General features: G+C 43.2%; 1 protein-coding gene across 1 annotated transcript; it reads right to left on the bottom strand.

Moving 5' to 3' along the window:
- On the bottom strand, positions 1-27,150 carry kcnj19a (potassium inwardly rectifying channel subfamily J member 19a). Its single transcript, XM_042086409.1, has 3 exons — positions 26,145-27,150; positions 4,791-5,007; positions 1-1,118 (listed from the first exon to the last, which is right to left on the bottom strand). The coding sequence occupies exons 1-3, from the start codon at positions 26,808-26,810 to the stop codon at positions 424-426; spliced, it is 1,578 nt and encodes a 525-aa protein (XP_041942343.1). The 5' UTR covers positions 26,811-27,150; the 3' UTR covers positions 1-423.
- Positions 27,151-27,942: the final 792 nt, after the last annotated feature.

Genomic DNA, 27,942 nt, shown 5'->3' with positions numbered 1-27,942 from the left:
TCATCTTAAATAGAATTTATTCATTCCAAACTAAGAAATACAACAAGGAACTGTTTGAGTGTGTGTGTGTGGTCAGAATAATATGTATACGAGCATAGATGACAAAATGTGTGTGTGCATATGTGCAACACAGAGAAGTGCCAGTGTCTACTCTGTCACTACCAGACAAGATTGAAATGAAATCACAGTAAATCCAGTTAAGAGCTGTTCTCCATGTTTCCTATTGTTGTCAAAATTAAGACGGACTCAAACAAAAACAGCTAAATTGGTAACGATCCACCCAAATCCAAGTCATGCCTCCTGCGCCATTCAATTCATATTGTCCATATTAAATATTATATATCTATACATCCTTTCAAAATCTGTTTTGGGAGTTAGCAGTTCAATTCTGAGACCGTTTCCTTTGGGCTCTCTGGGCAAAGGCTAGCGGTCGGCATTCATGCGGCGCAGCTTTGCGGGCAAGTTGTCCTCTGGGCGTTTGGGTGTGGGCGTGCTGAGGGGCGTGTGGAGGGGAGCGTGCATCTGCGTGTGGAGCAGGCTGCGCCGGTGGAGGTCTCCCGTGGACCGCGTCACCCCGTGGACCTCAAAGCCCACCTTGAGCGACTTGAGCTGCAACCCCTGGTCTTCCCCAACGCAGCCGCTCACGCCACCACCACCACCGCCACCGCCGCCCGCGATCTCGTCCTGGCACGGCGACGAGCCCATGCGCTGGAGCTTGAGTGGCAGGTCGCCCGTGCTGCACGCCCGCTCGGCGGGCTGTGAGCTCAGCCGCAGCACCTTCCGCTGGAGATCCTCCTTGCCCGAGGAGCTCATGCGCTGCAGCTTGCTCGGCAGCCTGCTGGACACCGACCCTCCCCGACCGCCACGCTCCTCCACCGCCTCCAGGCAGTCCACGGAGAAGACGCGGTCGCGGTGTGGCGTCGCCGCTGGCGACGGTAGCGAGGACTTCTCCTCGTACTCCTTGACACTGTAGGCGGGAGTGGGCACCTCGAAGTTGCTGTGGAACTGGGAGTAGTCCACGCGGAAGAAGCCATCCTCTAGGGACATGACAGGCAGGAAGCGGTGACCCCACAGGACCTCGTCTTCTGTGTAGGACGTCCGAGCCTGGCAAGTCATACCTGAGAGAGGGAGAGTGAGAGAAGGGTAAAGAGGGACAGTTGATTTCATCTGATGCATATGAGTGATGGTCACGTCATATGATGCATATGAGTGATGGTCCGTCAAATATGCAGCTGGGATGACATTGGCGACAGGTAAAAGAGGAGGCAGTTCAGACAGAAATGCCACAGGAAAAACAACAAAATTATGGTGAGACTGAAAAAAAAAACAGGTAAACTAGAAATAAAGAAAGAAAAAGGAGTAACAGCCAAAACAGAGAGCTTGCACTAAAAAAAAACAGTATCAGTTTGTCTCTAAGCCATAATGGTTGAGTTCAAAGAGACTGTCTGCATGTATAATGTCCTTTTCAAACATGAGTTCACAACATAATTTACAGACATGAACACATGCAAGCCTTTTTTTGCACTCATTTTCTCTCTCTCCTTGGTTCTCTTTTGCTCATTCATGGCGTCTTTTATTGATCATTCTCTCTCTCTTTCTCTTGCTCTCCTTCTCTGAGGAAATTTACAAGCACTGAGGTTGGCACGTGGTGAGCACCCCACAGAAGAGATTTAAACACTCCTCTTGCCATAATTCAGACCAGGAGACATAGAACAGCTCATGAAAGCAGAAAAGCCAACATCATCAGTCAGCTACTATAGGAGAGACTGAAGTAAGAGAGAGAGAGAGAGAGAGAGAGAGAGAGAGAGAGAGTTTGCGGGAGTGGGCTTTTGGGGGAATGGTGAGTGCTGAAAATGTGCTCTGAATAGAAGAAAAGCAGACCCCGGCACAATGATACTCTCAGCAAATGAGATCGGGATTTGTCCACGGACCATAAAGGGACCGACAATGTCTCTCTTGCACATTTACACTGAACACAACTCATCCAATTAGCCCATTGTCACTTCAGAAGCATGTCCCCCTTCAGGTCTGATAATGAGCTCAATGCGAGCACAAAACAAGGGGCTCTCCAGAAGACAGTAGTCAAAAGCCTGACCTTTTTGGAATTTCTTTGAAAATCAGTGGGAACGACATGTATATACTGTATTCACTGTAAAAAAAAAAAAAAAAAAGCCAGCAGATGTGCCAAGCCAGGATCAATAACCATTAGGTTTTTGTGCGTTCCACACCATCCATGAGGAGAGCTCAATTAACTGTCCACGCACACATCCGATGAAGCACCGGTCAGGGAGCCGTTGGGATGCCAGTGTAACCGGGCCGAGTCAAGAGCATCATGAGTTTCATTGTCTGGTTGGGAAAGCCCGTTTCTTCACCTAATTAGGTGTCTAATTCTTCAGATCACTGCAGAAATCCACACTATTGACCCTGGGCCATGCATCACTGCTGATTGAATCATTCAATGTATGCAGTGACATGGGGCTCTCATGGAGCTCCACCTGACAGGAGGAGACAGACAACAGTTTTACTCACAATATAAATAACAATGAACATCCCTACTGGCAGAATGCAAAGAGACATGATCATAAAAACTACAAAAAGTGCTACAACATTATGAAATGGTGCTGAATGATTGAATGTTACTTCCTTACATTACATACATTTTCTGATGCACAAATATGACAAGTGATAAATGTGATTAATTACAATATTAAAAACAAACTATGCAATTCTGACATGATGTAGTACATGACTCCTCTTCTCAGTATGAGTTTTGGTATGTCTCTCATGTGTATATCAGACAGCCCCTGTAGAGATGATGATGCCCACTCAGCGTGATGGCCAGACATGATACTCAGTTAGAGAAGGCTGACCCAATAATGCCTCTGCATGGTGGGAATCGATCGTCATTGCTGACCCTCGTTGATTGACATGGCTGTTTTAACCAGTCATGGTAAAAACAGAGAGCCCAGAGAGCCCAAAGGAGTCCCTTACTGTCAGTCAATAAGCACTCTGCGCTCTGTGAGCAGACCTCTCGGGGCAACTCTGTTACGGTGTGTGTGTGTGTGTGTGTGTGTGTGTGTGTGTGTGTGTGTGTGTGTGTGTGTCTACACAGTGTGATACACACTGAGAGTAAATTGAAAATTTTCTTTCTGCTCTCTGTGGAAATGATGCAGAGGCTGGCAAATTAATAGGACGGGGGCTAAAGCCAGCAGCCTAGTTTAATGACCTTATCACCAGCACCCACACACCCACACAGCATAGCACAGCACAGCACAGCACAGCACAGCACAGCACAGCACAGCACAGCACAGCACAGCACAGCACAGCACAGCACAGCACAGAGGAGTGGAGCAGCCGACTGCAGGGCAGTGCTACACAACACAGCACCTGTAGGTTAAGGGAGAAAAAACAAAGCATATACTGTAGATATATCAGAGAGGCGTAAACCACTTGAGGTATCACACAGATGGCAGAGTTTGCTGCTTGTGTACTGCTACAGCTTTCGATCACTAGTCCTGACCCATAAAGAAAAGCAACAAAAAACTACACATACCAGAACGATATGAGAAAAATGTAAGAATCACAGAAAGGGAGTCAGAAGCAAAGCTGATATGCCAGCAAGCAAGAGAGTAAGCTATCGGTACAGAATGAACTGAAAAAAAGGGGTTCAATTAAAGAGATTAGAGGGAAGTAAGATAGTGGGATACCAAATACACCCCTTTTTTACTCTGTATTTCACAGTATTGTGTGTGTGTGTGTGTGTGTGTGTGTGTGTGTGTGTGTGTCTGTCTGTTTGTTAGTTTATTGAAAAGGTGCCATATAACCATTTCAACAGGCATAAATAAAAGGGAAATGTAAAAAGATAACACAAAGTGCCTGGGGGCCATTTCTCATGTCCATGTCTGTCCGTCACGTTTCACGCTTGCAATCATTTCATCTCCTCAACTGTGGAAAAAAGGGAGAGAGAAAAAGGATAGAATGAGAGAGAAAGACGAGAGAAAGAGTGTATCGGCATCGACGGAACATGAGACCTGCACGGCGAGTCTGGCGCTCGTACATCAAAGTGACGCGAGTGTGACCACGGGGCTCTTATTATGCGTAGTGCCGGGCTAACGCATAGCGCCTGCACAGTAATAAAGAAGTCCTCATAATTCAATCAGTGGTCGGGTCCCCCCTCCCTGCTCACCACACACCCCACCCCACTGCACCTCCTCCGACTCCCACCTCCTCCGACTCCTCCATCTGCCTCCACTCCTCTTCCCTCCACCCGAGAGGCAGAACGCTGAAGGGACCAATGGGAACAGAGAGAACTAGAGAGGGCTTCGCAAAAGAGAGCAGATCCATCTCTCTTGGTTTCTGCTGGGTAAATGAAGGGAATGGTTGTGTGACAGTGTGAAAAGGAAAGGGAGAGACGCCATCTCAGAGTGAGTGCTTCAAAGTCCATGGGAGCAACACACACACACACACACACACACGGGAGCAACACACACACACACACGCACACATACACATAGAGCAATAGAGATGAATGAAAGGAATGAGAGGTAGGAAGAGTGTGAGTGGTGGGGGGTGAGTGGGAAAGCATCACGTGTGAGAATACTGGGCTGAATGTACACAGGCTGCTGGACCCCAGCTGCATGCCTGGAGGCTGGAGAGAGATACAGTAAGGTGAGGAGCAAGACAGTGGAGGTGTGTGTGTCTGTGTGTGTGAGTGTGTGTCTGTGTGTGTGTATGTGTGTGTCTGTGTGTGTGTGTGTGTGTGTGTGGGCGCAGCTGTCAACCAGCCATACCTGTCGTCTCCACGATGCCCTCCAGGATAACCACGATCTCGAACTGCTCGCTCTTGAGCGAGCGCTGCGACAGGTCGAAGAACGGGCTCTTGGAGTTGATCTCGTGGCAGATGGTGAGCGGTGAGACCAGGAAGAGCTGGTCAGCACCCGTCCCGAAGCCGACGTCCAGCTCACACTGGTCCAGCGGCAGGAACTCCCCTTCAGGTGTCTGACGAGACTACGTAAATAGAGAGAAACAGAGAGACAGCGCGAAGGAGAAAAAGAGAGAAAAGTAGAGAAAGAGGGAAAAGGACAGGAAGAGAAAATAACACTAAATTACAATACATAACAACGAAATATTGCACTGCACAATTACACAGATACACATACATGGGTACAAATTGCCTGAGAGTCTTTAGCACTGGTTATTTATTTACTGCTTTGGGTGGACTGATCTGCAATCAGGTCATATCACCGTGATCTGTTATGAGTGCACAGTGGTCACAGAGCCAGGTTCAGTGTAGTCGAGCAGAAGACACCAGCATGGAAGACACATGACTGCAGGTCATAACTGAATAACCATAGCTACCTCCTCTGGATAAATATAACCCCACTGAATATACATAAGTTCCCAATTGCCAGTGTGCTGAACACTGGCCTTAGGTCACTGTCTAGTCTTTATGTGTGTGTGTGTGAGAGAGAGTGTGTGTCTGTGTGTGTGTATGTGTCTGTGTGTGTGTGTGTCTGTGTGTGTGTACGTGTGTGTGTGTTGTGTGTCCGTATGTGTATGTATGCAGAGAGAGAGAGAGAGAGAGAGAGAGAGTGTGTGAAATGGCCATTGTTTAGACAGGACCTGCCACACTGGCGGAACACTGAGGTGGAAACATTTAATGGCTAGCTGAGAAGGAGCCGGTGAGTGGCGCTCTGTAACTCACTGGCCCCACACACACTGCCCATTATCTCCCTTTGGTGCACTCACAAGCTCACTGGGCTTTGATCCTGCACCCTTTCTCATCTCAGGGTGTGTGCTCTACACAAAATAAAAAAAACACTAGTTCAAAGCCACTAGGACATTCTAAGGAATATTTATTGGGTGGGTGACATTTCCAAGCATATCCTTCTTGTGGCTTCAGAAGTGTGCTCATATAATACGCACTCTATGCACACAAATACTTTTCACACACATAGTATCACACTGTTCATGCACATGCGCACACCACCACCACCACCACCCCTACACACACTCTCTCTCTCTCTCACACACACACACACACACACACGTATTTGATCAAACAGCACTTCCTCTAGGATCTGTCAGTATGGATGTACAGTGTTGTGGCTGTACACCAGCTTACCGTATCTCCCATTAGATTATATGGACTGCATAAATGATCGCTGCTCACTGCAGTTCAGATTTTTATGACAGCCTTCTTAACGCTGGCTTATAATGCACACTCATAAGTGCACATTTCCATACTACAGTGAAGGCATATCAAACAAACTTCACACTGCCACAAATGTACAGACACTGAGCTTTTTAAAACCAAGGCTATTTTTCATGAAGTGTTATATATTAACACTAACATCTGCTTATATATTATCATCTCTCTCTCTCACACACACACACACACACATACAAACATTCATGAACACCTCTCACCTCAAAACTTCAGTCCTGCACAACCCTCTCCCACACAGAGGCACACTAGCTGTCTCTGCAGAGAAACCACCAAACACATTTCCCATTTTTTACGCCTCTCTCGCATTCACCCTCTTCCACATATTTCAGGAAGATGTGTTTGCAGCTCTATGATGAAGTGAACTACAGGTATTAGAGTGCTGACATCAGCTCATGTAAACATGATGTGCTTTGAGTGGGGAAAGTCATAGGGTCAGCAGCATGCCGAAGAGGTAAATGCCTGCATATTTCTTCAGCTCACACACACACACACACAGATACAGAAACTCTCTCTCTCTCTTTCTCTCTCTCTCTCTCACACCCACAGACACACACACACACACGCACACATACACAGAAACTCTCACACACACACACACACACACAATATAAGAGTAGTGTCACCTCTCAGCTGCTACAGCGAAATGAGAAGAGCTTTGCTCAAACTGCTGAACATATACGTTTGTAACTGTTGTAACTGTTGTGCCATGACAAAAACTGCCGCCTGACTGAGGAGCAATCCCTTGGGCTGCATGATTATTGTCAAGAAAAGTGCCTCTGTGTGTACACTATTATTGTCTGCTGTGTGAGGCTCTTTGAGACGTGTGTGTGTGTGTGTGTTTTCAGTGTATGTGTGTCGTGTGATCTATTGGTACCACCAGGGGATGTCACCGCTTCACTGCACTTCACTGTCGCCTTTGCTCAGCATTAAAAAGACAGATTGCAGTATCTCAAATGCTGACACACAAAGCATCTTCACAGAGGTGCCTGCAGCAACACTTGTCTCTCTAGTAGAAGAGGTGCACCAGGGCTCTGTTGACCCAAATGGCTTTGTCTTAAGCATGCCGAACCAGCCTGTGATGTTTGGCTGGCTTTCTTGAAATGAGAAGAAAGAAACCTTGGGAGAATACAGGTCACATCTTCTGTAGCCTGGCATCACCATCCCACTAGTTTCACTGCCAAACTGAGCTAGCGAGATACAGTCGCTCAGCTCCAGGCTGTCTCCCCCATGTGTTTGGTTATAAAAAGAGCCGTTGCTACAGATGCAGTATGCACTATATCCAACATTCTACAGATGCAGTAAGCACTATGTCCAACATTGTACAGATGCAGTATGCACTATATCCAACATTCTACAGATGCAGTAAGCACTATGTCCAACATTCTACAGATGCAGTAAGCACTATGTCCAACATTCTACAGATGCAATATGTACTATATCCAACATTCTACAGATGCAATTATGTACTATATCCAACATTATACAGATGCAGTATGCACTACAGTATATCCAACTTTCTACAGATGCAGTATGCACTATATCCAACATTCTACAGATGCAGTATGTACTATATCCAACATTCTACAGATGCAGTATGTACTATGTCCAACATTCTACAGATGCAGTATGCACTATGTTCAAAATTCTACCCAGTATGGCTTTTGGGAAATGTAGTTAGATTGTAGTTAAGGCAAAGGGACTGCTCACTTCCCTTACAGTACTTGGTGTGAGAAGTGGGATGATAGTGTGGGACCAAGGGCAGGGAGCCTATGTGTACAGTACAATGATCATCCAGAACAGGCCCATCTGTGTCCTTCACAAACACCATAAATACGAATATTCATAAAACATTCAGTTACAGTGTAGTTAAAAAGTGAAGGATATAGTAAACAACACCATCACAACAATGAATATGTCAGCCTGAAAAGTCTTTTACAGTCAGCTGGGTCCTGATGACTTCATTATTGACCCATCTTTAACCTACATTTTATATAAAAGCTTTTTCAGCGTCTGTCTGACAATGGTAGTTTCTGATGAAGGCAATCGTGTTAAGTACAGAGGTTATCAGAGGGGCAGCAGAAGGCAGGCACATCTTAATCAAGATTTTTGGGACAGGATCCAACGGACAGGTGGAAGAATTAAGTTCACGTTACAAATTTGCAAAAAGAGGAGCAAGCGAAAAGCGTGTTTGGCGAGATCTCTAGCCAGGGTCATGGAGTGCTTTGCAGGGATCGTGCAGGAATCTACTGCTGCAGGATCCATGCGTACACACCAATGCTATTCTTAACCTAGGAAGATGGGAGGCCATGGGGAGGTGGTGGGTTGAAAGCCAGTGATCAAACCAGAACAGGCGGGCTGGGAATAAATTACCTGCTAAGAGGGACACTGTAGGCGTGGCATATTTTGTCAAGCTCCTCCCGAACTTTCATTTAAAATCGCCATTGATCTTGACTTAATCTGAATTCAGATGTGAACTTGAAGAGTATATGAGAACATTATGCTCTGCAGACAAGCAGGAGTTGCCATGACCCTCTAGTTAATTAGACAAGCAGGTTCCTCTGGCTTGACCTTTTTAATGCTGTGAGATGATATGACATGAACTTCATGGGGATTTCATGACAGGCAGGCACCATAGGTGTCAAATAGCACAACTTTGTGGTCTGAAATGGGTAGTTCAGCAGCAGTGATACTGCAAGTTGTGACACCAGTGCATTGTTTTGGGTGATACCAAAACAATCAAGCGTGGTTTCATGTTGTCAAATCAAGTACCGTAAGGGTAAGAGTGGAATACAGCTGTGCACTTGAATCATTTGGGCAATTTGACCATTTGGCTGCCATACTACCAAATCTGGTTGTTTGGTGATAATGGTCAGGATGGCCGTTTTGGATTTACATAATTGTAATGTGGACATCGGTTGCACAAATGAAATGTGTAAAATGAATGCAGCATTTTGTTTCTGTTTACAAAATTGATTCATGCTGTGATGCCCCAATTTGAGCAATTAATTCCAATGAAATAGTTCACATGAATTAAACATGTTACTTCTATGTCATTGTGTTATACAAGCTGAGGCACCTACTGAGAATAGGTATTCAGATGTTGCAATGAATACTGACGTGTCAATGCTAATAGAATCATTGCAAAATCTCAGCTTCTTGTGATGAAACATTCTGAATAAATTCTGCCACAGTATTCAGATGCATTTACATCATGTCACATGGAAAAACACTGATATCTTGTGCATGCTCAATACCTAACACACTCATGGCACAACATGGCTCATCTAAAGCTTTACATACAACCCAGCTCCAAGCATAACTAACCATCTCTAAGCATAACTAACATTAACAAAGACATGTGAAAACTTTTGGCAACACTAATAGCTGCCTGATTACACTGACATATTATAAAGATATGGGGCCTTTCCGAAACTAGTTACGGCGCCCTCTCCCTAGCCACTAGCCACTAGGGTGCGCCATATTAAGGGCCATCCGAAACAGTGTGTTATAAACCCTCCAATGCGAGTTAACACTGATGGTGACTTGTCGAAGGTGTGTGTCAATTAATGCAGCATGTTATGGAGGACAATGAGTACACCTGTCCACAAATCCAAGGTTACATTAGAGTCTGTTTCCACTAGGAAGAGTGAACTTTATCCCAAAGCCGAGTTTGGTATTATAAAGGGCTAATAAAGGGAACTCGATTTAGCTGTGAGGATGACTCCCACCCAAGTGCACGTAACCGAGGGGGAGTGGGTACGGACTGGTATCAGAAAGGGCCATGGAGAGACAATGACAAGTGTGTTCATTAGAGGAGGAGGAGCAAAAAGAAAGCTCATAAGTTCCAGTTTTATGGTTATGGTATTTTCTTGATTGATTATATTTGAATAATTAATGAAATTCTATCAGTAGAAAGGTATCAGAGGGAAATATGCCCTGAGGAGAAAAAGAGGGAATGTTGTTAATAAGTCATGAAGTGAAATGTTATGTATGTATCTATCTTGTTTTCCAGCATCAGAGAGAATAGTGTGTTGAGTCATCAGAAGATTTGTTTTGGCCCCTTGTTTGGTTTTCTGTTTCTTCTCCTGCCCTCTGTCAAACCTTTAATCAATGATTCAATTCCATATAGAGCTATTTCACTGCAATATTTGTAATAACACCAATTTGTCCGTCTAGAGAGACAGTCAGGAAAATAACAATGTGTGGGGCCTCTTGAGAACCTGATATTTCACAATGCTAGATGTACAGTGAATGAATGAATAAACAAATCAATGCATGCCTATTAAGCAGCAATAACCTCTTTATATTCTCAGCCGGCATATTACGTTTTCTCCTCAGATTTTATTACTGACTATTTGCAGGCCTCCAAAACATTCAGCTAAAGTATTTCTTGAAGATCTAGGTGAACTGCTGTCAGCCATTTGCATAGAGTTTGACTGTCTTATTATATCAGGGGATCTAAACTTGAATGTGGATAATCCTGAAAACAGGGTAATAAAATCCTGCGGTTAACATCCTAAAAAGAGAGTGTAGGAAGACCAAAAGAAAAATACAAAGTTCAGATCCACTATGAATGCTCTGCACATAAAACTCTGTAACAATATGCAAAGCATGACAGTCTTTCTTCTCTAACATCATCAGTAGAAGTACAAATAACACTCGTGTACTATTTTCAACCGTTGAGAAGTTAACAAATCCCCCCCCTCACAATTAGCACCTGAACTTCTCTCAAGTAATACTGTATGCAATGAGTTTACATCTTTTTTCAAAGGTAAAATTGACAAAATCAGACTCAACATATCTTCTCAACTCAACATCCGGAACTTCCAGCTACAAAGGGAGGAAAACTTAACTTAATGTCAGAGTTCAGCTTAAAAAAATGAAAAAATGGTACAGAATCTCAGCTCTTCTACGTGTGTCTTAGACACTGCCTACTAATTTCTTGAAACTGATTTTCACCTTATAGCGGCAGATGTCCTTCACATTGTAAATGTATCATTGCTGTCTGGCACTTTTCCTAAGTCCCTGAAAACAACTGCTGTAAAGCCCCTTCTCAAGAAGAATAACCTGGATGCATCCATGCTAAACAATTACAGGCCCATCTCCAATCCACCTTTTATTGGCAAAATTCTTGAAAAAGTAGTCTTTAATCAACTAACCACCTTCCTAACATCAAATGGGTATGATGATTACTTTCATTCTGGTTTTCCAGGTTGCAAATCACAGCACTGAAACAGTTCTTAGTTTTTTGCTAAAGTAACTTTATTATGGTCCGTGCATAAGTCTGTACATAAAATTGTAAAATGCAGGCATTTAGGCTACAGGTGAAGTAACCAAAGAGAAACCAAAGAAATTGCATCAGGATACTGTTGTATCCTGATGCAAACAGATTAGGTGTACATGTAAATGATACTCAAATTCACGCCAGGTGATGCTAGAAACATATGCAGATTTGTGGCATTATGTCTCTGTCTTGTAATGATAAATTCAATATTTTAAAAAAGATCATGAAAGAGCAACTTCTAAATATTTTGTATTTAATTTCACAATGTGGAGAACATCCTACTTTTGGATGGGTTGCCTGTGACAGACTGTAAATGGGAGCAGAGAGCATTACCATAGCATTACCATATTGCAAAGCTTTGGGGTAAGGTAGCTACAGTGCCCTGGAGCAGAGCTATTGACACATGGACATTGACAGGGGGAGGGGGAAGTTACAGGTGTGACACACCAATCTAATCATTATTCATTTGAAAGAGCCAACATAGTTAGTCTGAAGTGTTTAATTTGTATTGAAACTACATAACATTTCTGAATGTGCATCCTACTTTTATGTAGCCAACGTTTACAAGGTTCAGACTTCAAAAGTCTTGCCAAGATATATTTATAATGTTTTTTACACGGTTTGAAGACTTCTGAAAATAGTTTTTTTGTCAAGTTATGTTTACACTGAATTTTTAATAAAAACTAATTTCATTACATTCACTTTACTCTCATATTATTATTGTTTTTGTTTGAGGTTTTCCAGAATATAACCATATGTGTCACTTTTGCATAGATGTTTTGGTAACGCTTTAGAATAACATGTGCTTATTAGGTATTAACAGTGCATTATAAGCAGTTAACAATTCATTACTAACAGTTAGTTAACTGTTGTTATCCTTTAATAACATGCAGCTTGTAAGTGTTAATAAGCAGCCTTTTAAGTTACTTACAAGCATATTTGTTAACAGTTGTAAGTGTTAACAAGCAGCTTGTTAATGCTTGTTAATGGTGTATAAGACAAAGAGGTGGATAACTAATACGCTTATAAGACCTTTCTTACCTATTTGTAGTAAATTTTGCAGCCCCCCAATCTAAAGCAAGGACCATGTAGGCTATAGCTCCACAAGCCCGACCTTCTATCTCTATATATCTACTGTATCTATCTGGTTTAGCTGTGAGAAATGCACCTTCTAAACTGCTGCAGCGTTCAAAGTCGCAAACATAGGCGAACGTTCGCACTCGATTTGAAAAATGTTTCAGTTTGCCTTGAACAGAGGCGAACATTCGTGGTCTGTTCCTGCATTAATTAAACACCACTTTTCCATCAGAAACATATTTGTAAAAAGCATAGTTGGTATGATATAGAACATTATCGGAATATAGAATCAATATGAACATGTTCTTCAAAAACACAGATAGGAGTGTAGTTCAGTAAGTAAGAAGTCACTCTATGATGCAGGAGACCAGTGTTCAATTCCTGCTTGCTGCAGCAATTTTGAAGGTGCAAAATGTACTACAAATAGGTAAGAAAGGTCTTATAAGCGTATTAGTTATCCACCTCTTTGTCTTATACACCATTAACAAGCATTAACAAGCTGCTTGTTAACACTTACAACTGTTAACAAATATGCTTGTAAGTAACTTAAAAGGCTGCTTATTAACACTTACAAGCTGCATGTTAACAGTTAGTTAATGTTATTAAAGGATAACAACAGTTAACTAACTGTTAGTAGGGCAATTCCATGCAAAGGTCATCCTTACCATGGAAAAAAAAAGTTGTGCATACGCAAATAGAACTGTTGTTAAAATCTTCATTTATGTCTATATTTTATGACTGATCTGATTGAATTTGATGGAGAATGACACTCTTTTTATATCATAAATATGGTCTGCAACCATACAGAAACAACATTTTTCACATGGTAATATTATACATATTTAAAAAGTGGATAAATGGACCCAAGGTTCAAACAAATTGTGTCATTTGACAAATTCCAGATTGACAAGGGAATGGTAGAGCAATGTCTATGCTCAGCTTGCCTTTAAGAGCACAACTCCTTACATTTGTAAGGCTTTTGTTTTTAAGTCAGCAAGTTCCATGGCCATGTCACATCCATAACGTTTTTATAGGAAAAGTTTATGCTACACATACAGTGTTGATGCGACAATGTCCATAGTGTCTGTGCAAAGCTGATTTATATCAGTGTAAAGTGTGATGACCAAATTGTGCCCCTTTCTTACTTTTAAGAACATTATGGATGTTACATAATGTGAATTTACAAGACTGGGGTCTTTATTATACCTCAAAGCCGATAAAACGTCTGCTCTAGTGGCATGTCAGTTTCAACGCATTTCACCTTAGTGTTTACAATTGACATTTCAAAGATTATTAGGTTGATCAAAACCATAGGGAGGCCTTGCCTAACCATTAGCAAAACAAACATAATATTAAAATACCTCCAGTGATTAGCCTAGCCATAGCCTATTTTCAAGTGGCCTAATAACGAAAATCTGAGCGATTATCTTCCTGTAACTGTCATACTGTTGTTGTACAGTAACTGGATTATCGTGTTAGCTGGTGAAGAGTTAACATAGCAACCTCCTTCTGTTGCAGATCTGTTCAGCCTGCCGTTCACGTCTGCTTAACACAGTTTAATTTTAAATGTGACGCGATATGCCAGCATTTGAAGTGTCAGGTCCTCTGTAGCTAATACCCACAGAGTAACATGAGTAAGGGCAGCAATAAACTAGATGTACCGCATAGCGGTACAAAATATGACCGCCTCTCAGTCCTGCATATTCTCTTCTTAAAAATAAATCACGCTTGTCAATTTGTCTCCATCTCCTACTCCTGCAACTCATGTGCATGTAAATGAGTGTGTGCATATGTGAGTTTGCTTTTGTTTATAAAAGTATGTGTGTGTGTGTGTGTGTGTGTGTCTGTGTGTGTGCATGTGCGTATGCGTGCCTGTGTTTGTGTGTTTATGTGTGTGTGTTTGCATGCGCACATGCATATGCGTGGCATGCCTGTGTGTGTGTGTTTATGTGTCTGCATTCATGTGGGTGGGTGTTTGTGCATGTGTGTGTGTGTGTGTGTGTGCGTGCCTGTCTGTATGTGTTTATGCGTGTGTGTGCTTGCTCGTGTGTGTGTGTGTGTGTGTGTGCATGTGCGTGTGTGTGCATGTGCGTGTGTGCACGTGCGCGTGCATGTACTTAATGTGTGCAAATCACAAATTAGTGGGTATGGGTTAGGTTGATGCGGGCTCTTGAGACTAACATACCATAAATATTTTGTCATCTTGGGTGCAACGGTTCAGGTAGGGCTAGTTATTTAGGGGAGTGGCCACCAAGTTTCATGTTCCCTGGTGTTTATATTTTAAATGACTTGTTGTCCTGATTCTTCCTGTGGATCTTAGTGGGCACTGAGGAAGCAATAATTTCATCACTAGTTTTTCATGATTACTATTTCAATTGTTTCATATCAAAATTCACTACTTAAATATAGCTGCAAGCAGCAATGTGGGGGCCAAGCAGGCAGTTCAGCAGGCCAGATTTGCCATGCAACTCAATGCTGTGGCATCAGGCATATAGAATTATCCCACCCTGTCCCACCCTTGCATGCATGCATTAGAATTAATTGAATGGAACTCGCTGTCAGTTTCACATCAAAAATAAAAGATCGATTGAGATATGATCATGCTTGCTGTGATTTCAATGCCCCCATAGAGGTCAAAGGTCACCAAATTATTTGTGCATCATCAGGATGAACCAGACGGTTCTATGGGCTGCCATTGACCTCCATTGCAGAATAATGCCACAACTACAGGCCAAAATACATTTTTGCCAATTACAGAGCCCCCTAGAGGTTAAAGGTCACCAGATTTCTTGAGCGTCCCCCTGATTGGGTCCTGAGTCCATGCACCAATTTTGGCTTTGATAAATGCAAGGGTTGCTGAGATATGAGCTCACTTCCTGTTTGGCGGCTTCGCCGCAAATTTTGATTGCCTGTTACGGGCGAATGGTAATACTTCCGAAGACGAAAAGTGATAACTTTTGTGAGGCTTGGTCTGAAGATGATCTGTGTAAAATTTGGTGGGAATCAGAGAAAGTATGTGACCCCTGATACATTTTAAGTGTTTTTGATGAAATCCAAAATGGCGGAAAATGACGTCATAGGGTGCGTTGAACTCGGCTTGGTCCAAGGATTCCAACGATACCTGACTTTTGAAAATCGGACCTACGGGTCAAAAGTTACGTGAGTGAACACACTTCCAACTTTGGCCTGTTGGTGGCGCTAGAGGGTTCGAGTTGCCGACATGAAACTTGGTGACATGAATCATGGGACCGTCCCCAATTAGTGTGCCAAATTTCCCAACTTTTTACCAGACGGTTCTATGGGCTGCCATTGACTTCCATTGCATATAATAATAACTAGATGTACCGCAGAGTGGTACAAAATATGACCGCCGCCCAGTCCAGCACATTATTTCCACAAAAAGAAATCACGCTGAAAGGCCTATATGATTCTAACTGTCTCATTAAATTGCATTATCCACACTCAATTCTCACTGGTATCTGCTAGACCAAAACATGATTAGTTCATAGATTTCACATGTAAAATTAATTTTATACAACCCTACCTCCATCTTGCCTGTTCATAATTCTGAGAAATTCTTGATTGTTTGTGTTATGTTTATGTTATGTGTGTGGGTGTGTGCGTGCTTGTGTGTGTGCCAGCGTATGTGCCTGTGCATGCAAGCGTACATATGTCTACTGTGTGAGTATGTGTCATACGTATGATTACTGTGAATGTATGTGTGTGTGTGTGTGTATCTGTTTGTGCACATGTGTGCACATGAAATGGGTTAACATGACCCCCGGAGGCAAACATACGGAAAAAAATGGTCATCCTAGGCCCTACAGTTCTCAAGATATTCACAGAGAACTGTGTCTGCCCTACCCTCCTTTCGGGGGGTCCAGTCCAGCCGGGGGGCTACAGATCAAAACGAAAAATGACGGTTCCATGCCCACCAAGTTTTGTGTACCCCGGTCTTTCAAAACTTGGCATGCATTCGGAGGGTGTCATAATGATCCTACACTTTTAATTTCGTGCAGTTTTGACCTTGTCAGCCAGAGATATTGTGATGATAATTTTTTGCTTTTACATTTTTAACTAGGTGGCGCTATACATGAAATAAGTGGTAATGGGATGGGTTGACATGCCCCCTTAAGACCAACATACATAAAAAAGGTGGACCTCCTAGGCCCTACGGTTCTCGAGATATTCACAGAAAACTGTCTCCGGCCACCTACAGGCCAGTTGGTGTATAGTAACATAAATTGATTTATTATGTGGCCCCCCATGAACGGAATTCCACAAAACTTGGCGTGCATACAGAGGGTGTCATAATGATCCTACACTTCCAATTTCGTGCAGTTTTGACTATGTTAGGTCACAGATACCTTCAATTACAACACCTCATTTTTACTTTTTTGTGTTTAACTAGGTGGCGCTATACATGAAATGAGTGGTTATGGAATGGGTTGACATGGCCCCTTGAGATCAACATACAAAAAAAAATGGTCCTCCTAAACCCTACGGTTTTCGAGATATTCACAGAAAACTGTATCTGCCCTACCCTCCTTTCGAGGGGAAAAACGATGGTTCCATGCTATCCATGTGGGGTTACATGCCCACCAAGTTTCGTGTACCCCGGTCTTTCAGTGTCCCGGGAATCATTGACGGAAATTTGGGCATGCGAAAAAAGAAAAAAAAAAAAAAAATCTGACTAAACCTATATTTAGGTTCGCTGCGCGGCGGTCATAATAATAGGAAAACGTAGAAACACAATGAGGTCCTCGCAGCTTCGTTGCTTGGCCCCCAATTATGTGTTCTATGTAGTTTGTCGAGGACCGGTTCAGACACGTCACATCCATAACGTGAAACCGTCACATCCATAACGCCAGTTTTTTCTACATAATGCAGTACGAAAATTACGCATAGTTTCAAAAACACACTTTTTGTGGTCATTCAAGTCTCCTTCATGCTACATATATCATAGTTTCGGCAGTTTCCTTCAAAATTCACAGAGTTTGTAGAAAACCTGTAATCTCTCACAAAAGTGTGTCCATTTCATGTCACATCCATAACGCTGATAAAATGCCTTGTATTCTTAGGATGAAATTGATTATATGAAATTTGAAGATTTCTCAGTATTCAGAGGACAGAGGTTACATTAAAAGTTATGCAAATTAATTCACTGATTCTAATGTTGCCCCCACTCTAAGGCATTTTGTTTACCAATATGAGTCCAATTGTCACATCCATAACGCTGGAACTGCCCAGTAATGAATTGTTAACTGCTTATTATGCACTGTTAATACCTAATGTTATTCTAAAGCGTTACCGATGTTTTTTAGTAAGATGAAATACTTATGAAGATGAAAATATCAAGGTGTAGCAGACAGCCTTAAAATGTCTGACAGGCCCGGGACCTCAAAGGGTTAAGGTTTGAAATGACATACTGTACGCCTCAATGCAGACAAAACATTGGTCCTATTGCTAAGGACCTTAGTGCAGCATTTGACACTGTTGATCACAACATCAGAGTAGAACGCTGGTTTGGATTTACAGGTATAGTTATCAACTGGCTCAAATCATATTTACAAGAAAGGAGCTGCTTTGTTGCCATCAGCAACTGCACCTCAACACCAACATCCTTGACCTGTGATGTTCCCCAGGGGTCAATCTTGGGGCTCTATACCACTTGAACAAATCTTCAAAAATAATTTGATTTCATATCATAGCTATGCAGATGACACCTAAATTTACTTAGCTCTGTCACCAAATCACTATGGTCCCCTCGAATCTCTTTGTCAGTGTACTGACCAAATCAACAACTGGATACCTTTTCTTCAGTTGAACAAAGAAAAAACTATAAGTAATTATATTTGGTAAAAAGGAGGAAAGACTTAGGGTTGCCACTCTCCTAGACACAAACGGGTTCAAAGCAAAGGATACTGTTAAAAATCTTGGTGCATTAATTGACAGTGATCTAAATTTCAACAGCCACATGAAAGCAATAACTAAATCAGCTTTTTACCACCTCAAAAACATTGCCAGACTTAGAGGGCTGATGTCAAAACATGATTTAGAAAAACTCATTCATACCTTTATCTTCAACAGGGTTGATTACTGCAATGGGCTTTTCACAGGCCTTTCTAAAAAGACTATCAAACAGCTTCAGGTGATACAAAATGCAGCAGCTAGGGTTCTCACGAAAACTAAAAGAACCACATTACTCCAATTTTTAAGTCCCTGCACTGGCTTCCAGTAAGTCACAGAATTGACTTTAAAGCACTATTGCTTGTTTATTAATCAGTAAATGGAGCAGGACCTAAATAAATACCTATCAGAAATGCTTCAGCAGTACACACCTTCTCGACCTCTCAGGTCTCAGGAGAAAAACCTGTTAGTATAGTAAAACCTGCTGTTAGAACTAAACATGATGAAGCAGCTTTAAGCTGCTATGTGGTTCAGCCCTGAAACCAACTTTCATATAACATCAAAAAAGCCCCAACTGTAGCCAGTTTTAAATCTAGACTTAAGACCAAACTGTTCTCAGATACCTGCACTGAGTTACCCATTCTTTAAATTATTCTACCTTGTGTCTTTTATTTAGTCTTTTAAAATGATTTTACCTTGTTTGTTTTGTTTTCTGTTTTTATTATGACCTTTGACTATTGCCCTTCTATGCTTTTGCTGTTACTGTTTGATTTTGTTTATGCAAAGCACATTGAATGACCTCTGTGTATTCTGTGCCTCTGTGCCATATAAATAAACTTGACCTGATTTCACTTGAATGAATAAATGAATGAATTAATTATTTGTCTGACTAGAGGTGTATTATTATCTCGCAAAGATGTGTAAATGTTGCCCATCAACACTTGCTTTAAACAGCAGATGAACCTGTGCAGATGTGAGTTCTTTCTGGCTTCTTGAGGACAATAATGTGAATGCCTGTCGTATTTTCACAGTGGATCCTTTGATCCTGCGCCCCCACCCCACCCCACTGCCCTCCTCCTCTCTGATGACTGACTGGCCTTTGAGTTCAGACTGACACCTTCAGTGGGGCTGCAGGAATGGCACAAATGATATTCCCCTGCCCAGGCTTTTGGTCAGGCTAATTGAATTGAAACAGGACCTCAAGTGATACTTGATGACATAAAACCTCAAACTGGTCACGAAACATCTAGAAAGCACACACATGGCCAAGTCTACAGCATGTGTGAGTCAGAGAGAGAGAGAGAGAGTGTGTGTGTGTGTGTGTGTGTGTGTGTGTCTCCTATCCTATACCTTGCAGTGTGGGATCCAGGTTGCGAGAAGCGGCGGCAATGACTAGCGCTAAACGAAATTGATCGCTGGCTAAAGAGCCTCTTGATCATCCGAGTCAGTTTTACTTGCAGAAGCTGATTTGAGAGGACTGCATCGATCAGCACAGAGAGAAAAGTGGGGGAGATACAGAGAAAGACAGAAAAGAGCAAGACAGCAAGAAAGGGAGAAAGAAAGATACAGAGATAGAAAAAGAGAGAGCGATAACGACCTAAGCAAAGCTATACCCAAGCACATGGATGAAGATAGAACGATCGCATCACGATTAAATTCAGGGACTAGGGCCACTTGAGCAGAAGAGAGATTGTACCTCTCTAAGGCAAAAAAAACCCCTGACCAGTGAGATGACCACATCCACTCTCCCAATATCTCTCCTTCAGCCATCCTAATAAAAGCCCTTTTGTCAACGCTAGCTAACAGCAACATACAGCCCTCCTTCACAGCCATCACTGAAACACTGGCTTTTCACATCTGCTTTGGAGCTACCCTCCCAAGAGTTATGCAATACACAGCTACACAAATGTGTCCATAAGCTCTGCTGTGCTGTGCTGTGTTGGGCAGGCTGGGCTGGGCCTCTGTTCTGGGAGAGCTGTGCTTGCTCTGCTGTGTTGGGCAGGCTGGGCTGGGCCTCTGTGCTGGGAGAGCTGTGCTTGCTCTGCTGTGTTGGTCAGGCTGGGCCTCTGTTCTGGGAGAGCTGTGCTTGCTCTGCTGTGTTGGGCAGGCTGGGCTGGGCCTCTGTGCTGGGAGAGCTGTGCTTGCTCTGCTGTGTTGGGCAGGCTGGGCTGGGTCTCTGTGCTGGGAGAGCTGTTCTTGCCAGAGGGATGCACTCCTGTTCCTGAGCGTCTCCACATCCCAAGTGCTTTAGAATCCAGGTTAGCTCGTGTTAATGCATGCTTCTGATAATAACAAAAATAAAGAGCTCCACTCTAAACAGACATCAGACTCTCTCTTTCTGTGTCCCTGACTCTTTTACTCTGTCTGTCTCTCTCTCTCTCCTCTTTCTATCCCTCCATTCGGTTTTGAGTTTAAGAGCTAAGAGAAAGAGCCAGGGAAAGAATACAGATGGGGAAAAAGAGAACCCTTAATCCCTGTCTTTTCTCTTTTCACTTGTGTATGTGCATATAAATTGAATTTATGCATGTGTACTTCCTCCCCAACCCCCTACCTCTCTCTCTCTCTCTCTCTCTCTCATACACACACACAACACAGCTCTCAGTCGTCTGAATAAATCGGGGGCTCGCCCGTCATCATCACCCAATTAATGTCCGTCATCATCAGGCCTATTAATGTCCACTGTAAACAAACACATAAGACACAGGCACGCGGCACACTACAGTACACCCAGGCCCGTGAAACAGGACAAGGCAGTATGAGCCCCCATCGTCAGTCATGCTGCTGTGTCTGTGCTTCAGTCCACACTAGATCTCCACCTCTTTTCCTCAGAGGCGGGAGCAGGAGGGGCCATCTCTGCATCTCTGCAGGGCTGGAAGCCTTCTTCCAATAGCAAATAAGCATCTCTACAGTTCGATGTTTCAGTTGGATGCTCATCACAAAGTTCATATATTCTGCGTCCCTGGATTGAAATCCCCATGTACGTGTGTGTACGAGGCACCATTGAGAGCATCCTCTCCAGCTGTATCGCTGTGTGGGGCGGAAGCTGCACTGAATACAACAGGAAAGCCCTGCAGCGCATAGTGAACACAGCTGGAAGGATCATTGGTGCTTCACTCCCCTCCCTGAAGGACATTTACACCACCCACCTCACCCGCAAGGCGACCAAAATTGTGAGTGATGCAAGTCACCCCGCTCACAATCTGTTTGATCTACTGCCCTCTGGGAAGAGGTACAGAAGCCTGCGCTCCCGCACTACCAGACTCACCAACAGCTTCATACACCAAGCTGTAAGGATGCTGAACTCTCTCCCTCCTCTCCCCCCTCCACCCTCAGCTACATAACATCCTGGACATTGGACCCACAATGGCCGCCTGCACTACTCCACTTGCACACTTGCACACTTGCACACTTGTACACTTTACAACTTGGTGTTGTTGTCCTGAAAACACAACACTTCTGCTGCTCTTACATAACTTGCACCACTATGCCACTTTCTTTATTACTTAGGTCAAACAGAACTACCCAAGCCTTTTATTGGCCTGACTTTGCACTAGTATTTTATTGACTGTCTATGCACAATTTCAACCAAATTTTGCTGCTCTTATTTTTTCATTATTATATGTGCCCTCTTATTTACTTATTTACTTACTTTTTTGTTTACTTGAATGTTATGTTTGTCTGTGGACTTAAATTGGAAAAATATGTCTTGTCTTCACCGTGGGATAGTGAGAAATGTAATTTCGATCTCTTTGTATGTCTGGAACATGTGAAGAAATTGACAATAAAGCTGACTTTGACTTTGACTTTGACTTTGATGTGTGTGTGTGTGTGTATGCGTGCACGTATGTGTGTATGCTATCTCCTATGTAGCTGATTGTATGGTTGAAGGCATTAGCACTCCAGACATCCAGTGCCTCATCAGAAGTTTCTGGATCAATGTTAGCAAGGCCAACTCTCTAAGTCCTCAAGAAGCTTTCCATTGCCTCCCTCACACTCCCCAGGCTGCAACCCCCTCTTTCAATTGCATTGCTATCTTTATTAGAAGACCAGTGGAAATCAATGGCCTGGTGCTCGCGGCAAATGCAACCCTCTGCACACACACACACACGTGCAAACAATTCTGCTTCAATGTTCTTATAGAAAACTATCTTCTATTTGCTCCATTAAAAATAAAAGAAAGTTTTCCTTTTGTTTTCACTTGTGTTGCTTTGCAACCATATTTATTTGATTCCCTGTGTCTGTTTGTTCCTAAGGCTGTGTGTGTGTGTGTGTGTGTGTGTGTGTGTGTGTGTGTGTGTGTGTGTGTGTGTGTGTGTGTGTTTACCCCTTTTTGTATTTACGTGTATGTGCATACTTCCGGATGTTTATGTGTTTTTGTACCTGCACAGGCACAACACTCCCATGTCTCTCCACCATATGTCAGCCTGCTCTTAAAGCATCCCATCTCATTCCTTCACAGCTTTCAATTACCACCATCACTCCACCTGGTGCCTCATTCACCCTCGGAATACCCTGCCCTCTTCCTACAAACTCTCTCATAACAATCTAAGCGTTCTGACACTCAGCCTTGCCAGTTTAACACATGGGCAATGACAGGACAACACAACGATGATGATAAGATGGCACAGCAGAGGCGGGCACGAGGACAGCAGCTGATTTGGGTGTAATTAATAGAAACAGGGGAAGCGTGCCGGCCGATCCAGTCGCTTGTACGGCTGAGTAAGCAGCTGTCTAAACACTCGGCATCCATATGTACAATTGATAAAGGCACAGATGAGCACATATAAATAAATGTAATCTGTCAAATTAATAAATGATCTCATGAATACACAGACACAGGCACACTCATGCAAAACTCACACTTGCACATGCACACAGACACATCTATAAATGCACACAAATCCAAATGCAAACATTATCAAAAATACACTGTGTGTACGCAATGTCCATAAATCTGTCCTGCCTACACACATCCTATTTGACCCTATAATGTTCAGAAACTGTGTACAAAAGAGAAGTGATTAAGTAGACTTGAGCAAGAAGAACAGATCTGTGTTAGAAGATCTGTGCTAGATACTGCAGTATAGACAGGGAGAAGGCAAACTGAAACAGAGAGAAAAAGCTCAGTCTTTCTTTTTTTCCTCCTTTTTCTTACACACACACACACACACACACACACACACACACACACACACACACACACACACACACACACACACACACACACACACACACACACACACACTATGTGCAGATTGCTGCACTGGAAGTGCCTGAGTTTGAGGATCAACCGAGGTATAGTGGAAACTCCTACACAGCAGAGCTACCTCTGCAGTGCCTTACGTGGGCCTTCCCTGCCATGACTCTGTGTGAAATGGGACATAGTGGACACCAGAGCGGAGAACATGAGAGCGCGCTAATCGGAGCCTGTGGCTAACAGGTGATGAGAGCAGAAATGGAGCGAAGTGGAGGAAGTTGACTAAGGGGGAACGCCACAACAGTGCCCCTGTTTGTTCTGTGTAAAGGCACAATTAGGTGAGTCTGGGCCTTGACTGTGTGTACAGACTCTCACACTCACACTCACATGTGTTTTCTCTCTCTGTATGTGTGTGTGTGTGTGTGTGTAATGTATACATTGAACGGAGATGGAAAAATATGGAGAGAGAGGAAGAGAGACAGTGTTTCACTTTGCGTGTGTAAATGAATTATCATGTATATACTTGTGTGCATCAGCTTACCATCACTGCAAACACACAGCTATTCAAATGGTTGTTCTGCCTTTACAAAAATGCACAGCAGGCATCCACTGAGAGCTTATCAAGTCAATTACCACACACTTCTGCAACAACGGTTCGCCATACTGTCTGTCATGAAAGGCTTGGTGCATTTGTTCTATGGCTGTCTTGTTTTGTTTCACCTTGGGAAGAACAAAAACACCTCCCCTCATGGATGCCTATCTCTCGTTTGGTATTGTTGGTTTACGTAATCTGCATGTGAGTCATTCAGCCTGGTAGTGAGCCCTTTATTTTTTTAGGGGCGGTCAAAGTTATTTTTGCATTTCTGATCCGTTTACACATTTATTGTGTCAGCGAAGGGATCTTAAGAGGATAAGAGGAACAAAGCCCTTGAGCAACGCAACAATACCAGTGGGAGATCACAGATTGGATTGAGGAGAGTGAGAGAGAGAGAAAGAAAGAGAGAGATTACAATAAAAGAATATAAAAGACTAAAGGATTACCTATGAAAAGGTTCCTGCAGTGGTCGTTTCTTTTCCCCCCGACTTCTAAGACATTTATGCCCATCACACTTATTCTATTCCTCCATGCTGCACTCACAGCTTCGTTCTCACCCCTTATTCAGTCATCTTCTGAGAATTCAAAGGTGGCTCCTCCTGAGCCTGGCATGCCCCACGTACTAACCCGTTCTCATTATATCAGCCCCCGCTGGCAGACTGCTGTTAATGTGTGTCCTGACATGTTGTAATAAACCAGTTCTGAATGACTCGGTCTCTAGGTGCAGGTCGGTGCGGTGCGCTGATCGCTTGAGTGGGTCTGTGTGGGGCCACTACTGTGAACGCACGGTGATATTTGCATTTCTGACCAGCGCTCTGTCCACTTCCACACACCAGCACTGGTGTAAGAGTCAGTGCTTGAAGCTGAGTTATGGCAGAGCACACAGCCTCCACTTTGGTGGTTCAACCAAAAAGACTAAGGTTAAGGTTTACTGATATTATCCATGGCTAACATACCTCTCTGTCACCCTGTGCTAGGTAGGTAGATAGCTCTTAACTCTCCTCTGTCTACACAAGGCTTCTGGTAATGGCAGAATCACCAGAATCAGGTGAGCACCAGTCGCTTCTGTCTGTCACCCGGACCCTATCCCCCTTCTACACATACACGCACGCATACACACACACACACACACACACACACACACACACACACACACACACACACACACACACACACACACACAGAATCTCTGTCTCAGTGCACCATGCCACCTTCATCCATCCTGCCACACAATATCTATGGTTCATGCATTAAAACTTTGCTTGTTGATAGATTTTGTATTTTGACCGCTGTTTAAATTAGGGCCCTGTGTGTGAGAGTGTGTGTGTGTGTGTGTGTGTGCTTGTGAGTGCATGCATGTGTATGTGTCTCCCTGTCTCCCAGGAATGTTATGCATCATTAACTGGACCCATAGTCTGCTCAATGTACTGTAATGAATGCAGACAAACTGGAAACACATGTACACATCACCATCTCACACACAAACACAAAAAGTACTTCTATTACAAGAAACAAAGTTAAGAGTCTATTAAAACAACAACACAAATGCTTTAAATTGTTTCACTGGCTATTAACATGTTTTAAATTGTAAAAGAGAAAAATTGTGCAACAGTTTGATACATCACTATAATATACACCAGACTGTTCTCTGTCGGTTTGTTAACATTTTTCAGGCAACACGCCTGTGTTATTTTGGAACAGGTGGAATTGAATATAATGTATCATTGTCTAAGAATAAACAAAATATGACTTTCCCTAAAGCACAACCAAGATTTTTGAGTTGGTGACTTTCTCCTTTGATACGTTTTGCATTGAACACCATTGCAAAATTCTCTCTCTCTCTCTCGCTTACCTTAATGAGTTTACACCTGATCTGAGCAGACACCATATGGCTATTACGGAGATTTCCCACCCGGAACATGAGGCAGAGTTTCCCGTCGCGCTGCGAGATCACCGCGTCCTGGCTGAACATCAGCGTCTCAGCTCGCTTCTTCGGCTGGGACATCTTGATGAACATGCAGCCGATGAGGAACGCGTCCACGATGGAGCCCAGAAGTGACTGGAAGAGGAAGAGGATGATGCCCTCAGGGCACTTTTCTGTAATGTAGCGATAGCCATAACCGATGGTCGCCTCCGTCTCGATAAAAAAGAGAAAAGCTGAGGGGAAGTTGTACACATTGGCGACACATGGAGTATATGATTGGTCGTGGCCATTGCCTATGTCCCCTCTGATATAGGCAATGATCCACCACATAGATGCCATAACTAACCAAGCTATTGTGTAAGTTAAGATGAAAATGAGCAGGTTCCATCGCCATTTCAAGTCCACTAGTGTTGTGAATAGATCTGATAGGTACCTGCTAGTTTCTCCACCGAGATTTCCGTGCTGGACGTTACAACGGCCGTTCTTCTCAACAAAACGCTGGCGCTTCTTCTTGACCGGAGCAGAGAAAGTGGTTCCCCGACTCGTGTTCACGACCTGATAGTCCTCCCCGAATTTCCTCCTCAATGCTGCCATGACATCAGTGGTGTTGGACACTTGGTGTGATCCGAGAAATTCAGTTATTCGGCCTTTTGTTGACAGCAGACTTAACTATCCAAGCGCACCATTTGCGCAGCGGATCCGCGCATTGGTCAGATCTAGTTATGGTCTAAAAAGGTAACATATCATGATCACTTGGGATTCGTTGGAATTGGTTAATAGAGTGACAACGACTTTCACCAAGATGTCAGTATCCCAGAATGATTAAGTTGACGTTAACTTTTCCCTAACGAAATCTCTCTCTCTGCTCCAAGCGCGCTCCTCGCGTTCCAGGTCGGAGAGCGCACAGAGGAGAAAGCTACAGAGACGCTCTGAAAGGTTCCTTCTTCTAAAGACACATACAGACGCCGAGTAGCGAGAGAAACAAAATGAGGAGGGGGCGGGGGCTGAAGAACGAACAGTGCGTTTCCTCGTTCATCTAATGCGCTGTCAATGACTAGACCGGATTGGTGCGAGCGTGTACAGTGTGTGTGTGTGTGTGTGTGTGTGTGTGTGTGTGTGTGTGTGTGTGTGTGTATGTGTTTGTGTGTGTGTGTGTGCGTGAGAGAGAGAGAGAGAGAGAGAGAGAGAGAGAGAGAGAGAGAGAGAGATTGGTAGATTAGTGTGTATAATAAGTAATAATAAACTTCACGAAGGCTTGCTTTATGGTCAATGCATACGAACTGTCACATAGAGTTTTTCATGAATCAAGAATTCTCTCTCTCTCTCTCTCTCTCTCTCTCTCACACACACACACACACACACACACACACACACACACGCATCTGTGTGTGTGTGGGAGAGAGCGTGCGTGCGTGTGTGTAAATGAAGCATAACAGAAGATATGAGGTGAAGGCTATGAAATGGTGCCATCCTTCGGTAGAAAACTGCAAAATGCAATTGCCAGGTAAATCCTGTCTGTGTGCTTTTGCGTTCATTTATTTGTGTATTTTGGAAGTGAAATTGAAAATGGAAAAACACAAAATGCACCTTTCAGTAATTTTTATGCACAAATTGGTGTTTCATTTTAAATCTAAACCAAGGTAAGGTAAAAAGGTAAAAAAGGTAAAAAATCCGTCCAACAGAAATTTGACATTAGTCTTTGAAAGAGCTGAACAGACTGACCCCA

The sequence above is a fragment of the Alosa sapidissima genome, chromosome 3, assembly GCF_018492685.1.
Source record: "Alosa sapidissima isolate fAloSap1 chromosome 3, fAloSap1.pri, whole genome shotgun sequence".
NCBI lineage: Eukaryota > Metazoa > Chordata > Actinopteri > Clupeiformes > Clupeidae > Alosa > Alosa sapidissima.
Note: the sequence above shows the minus strand (reverse complement) of the source record. Positions and strands in the feature narration are given on the sequence as shown.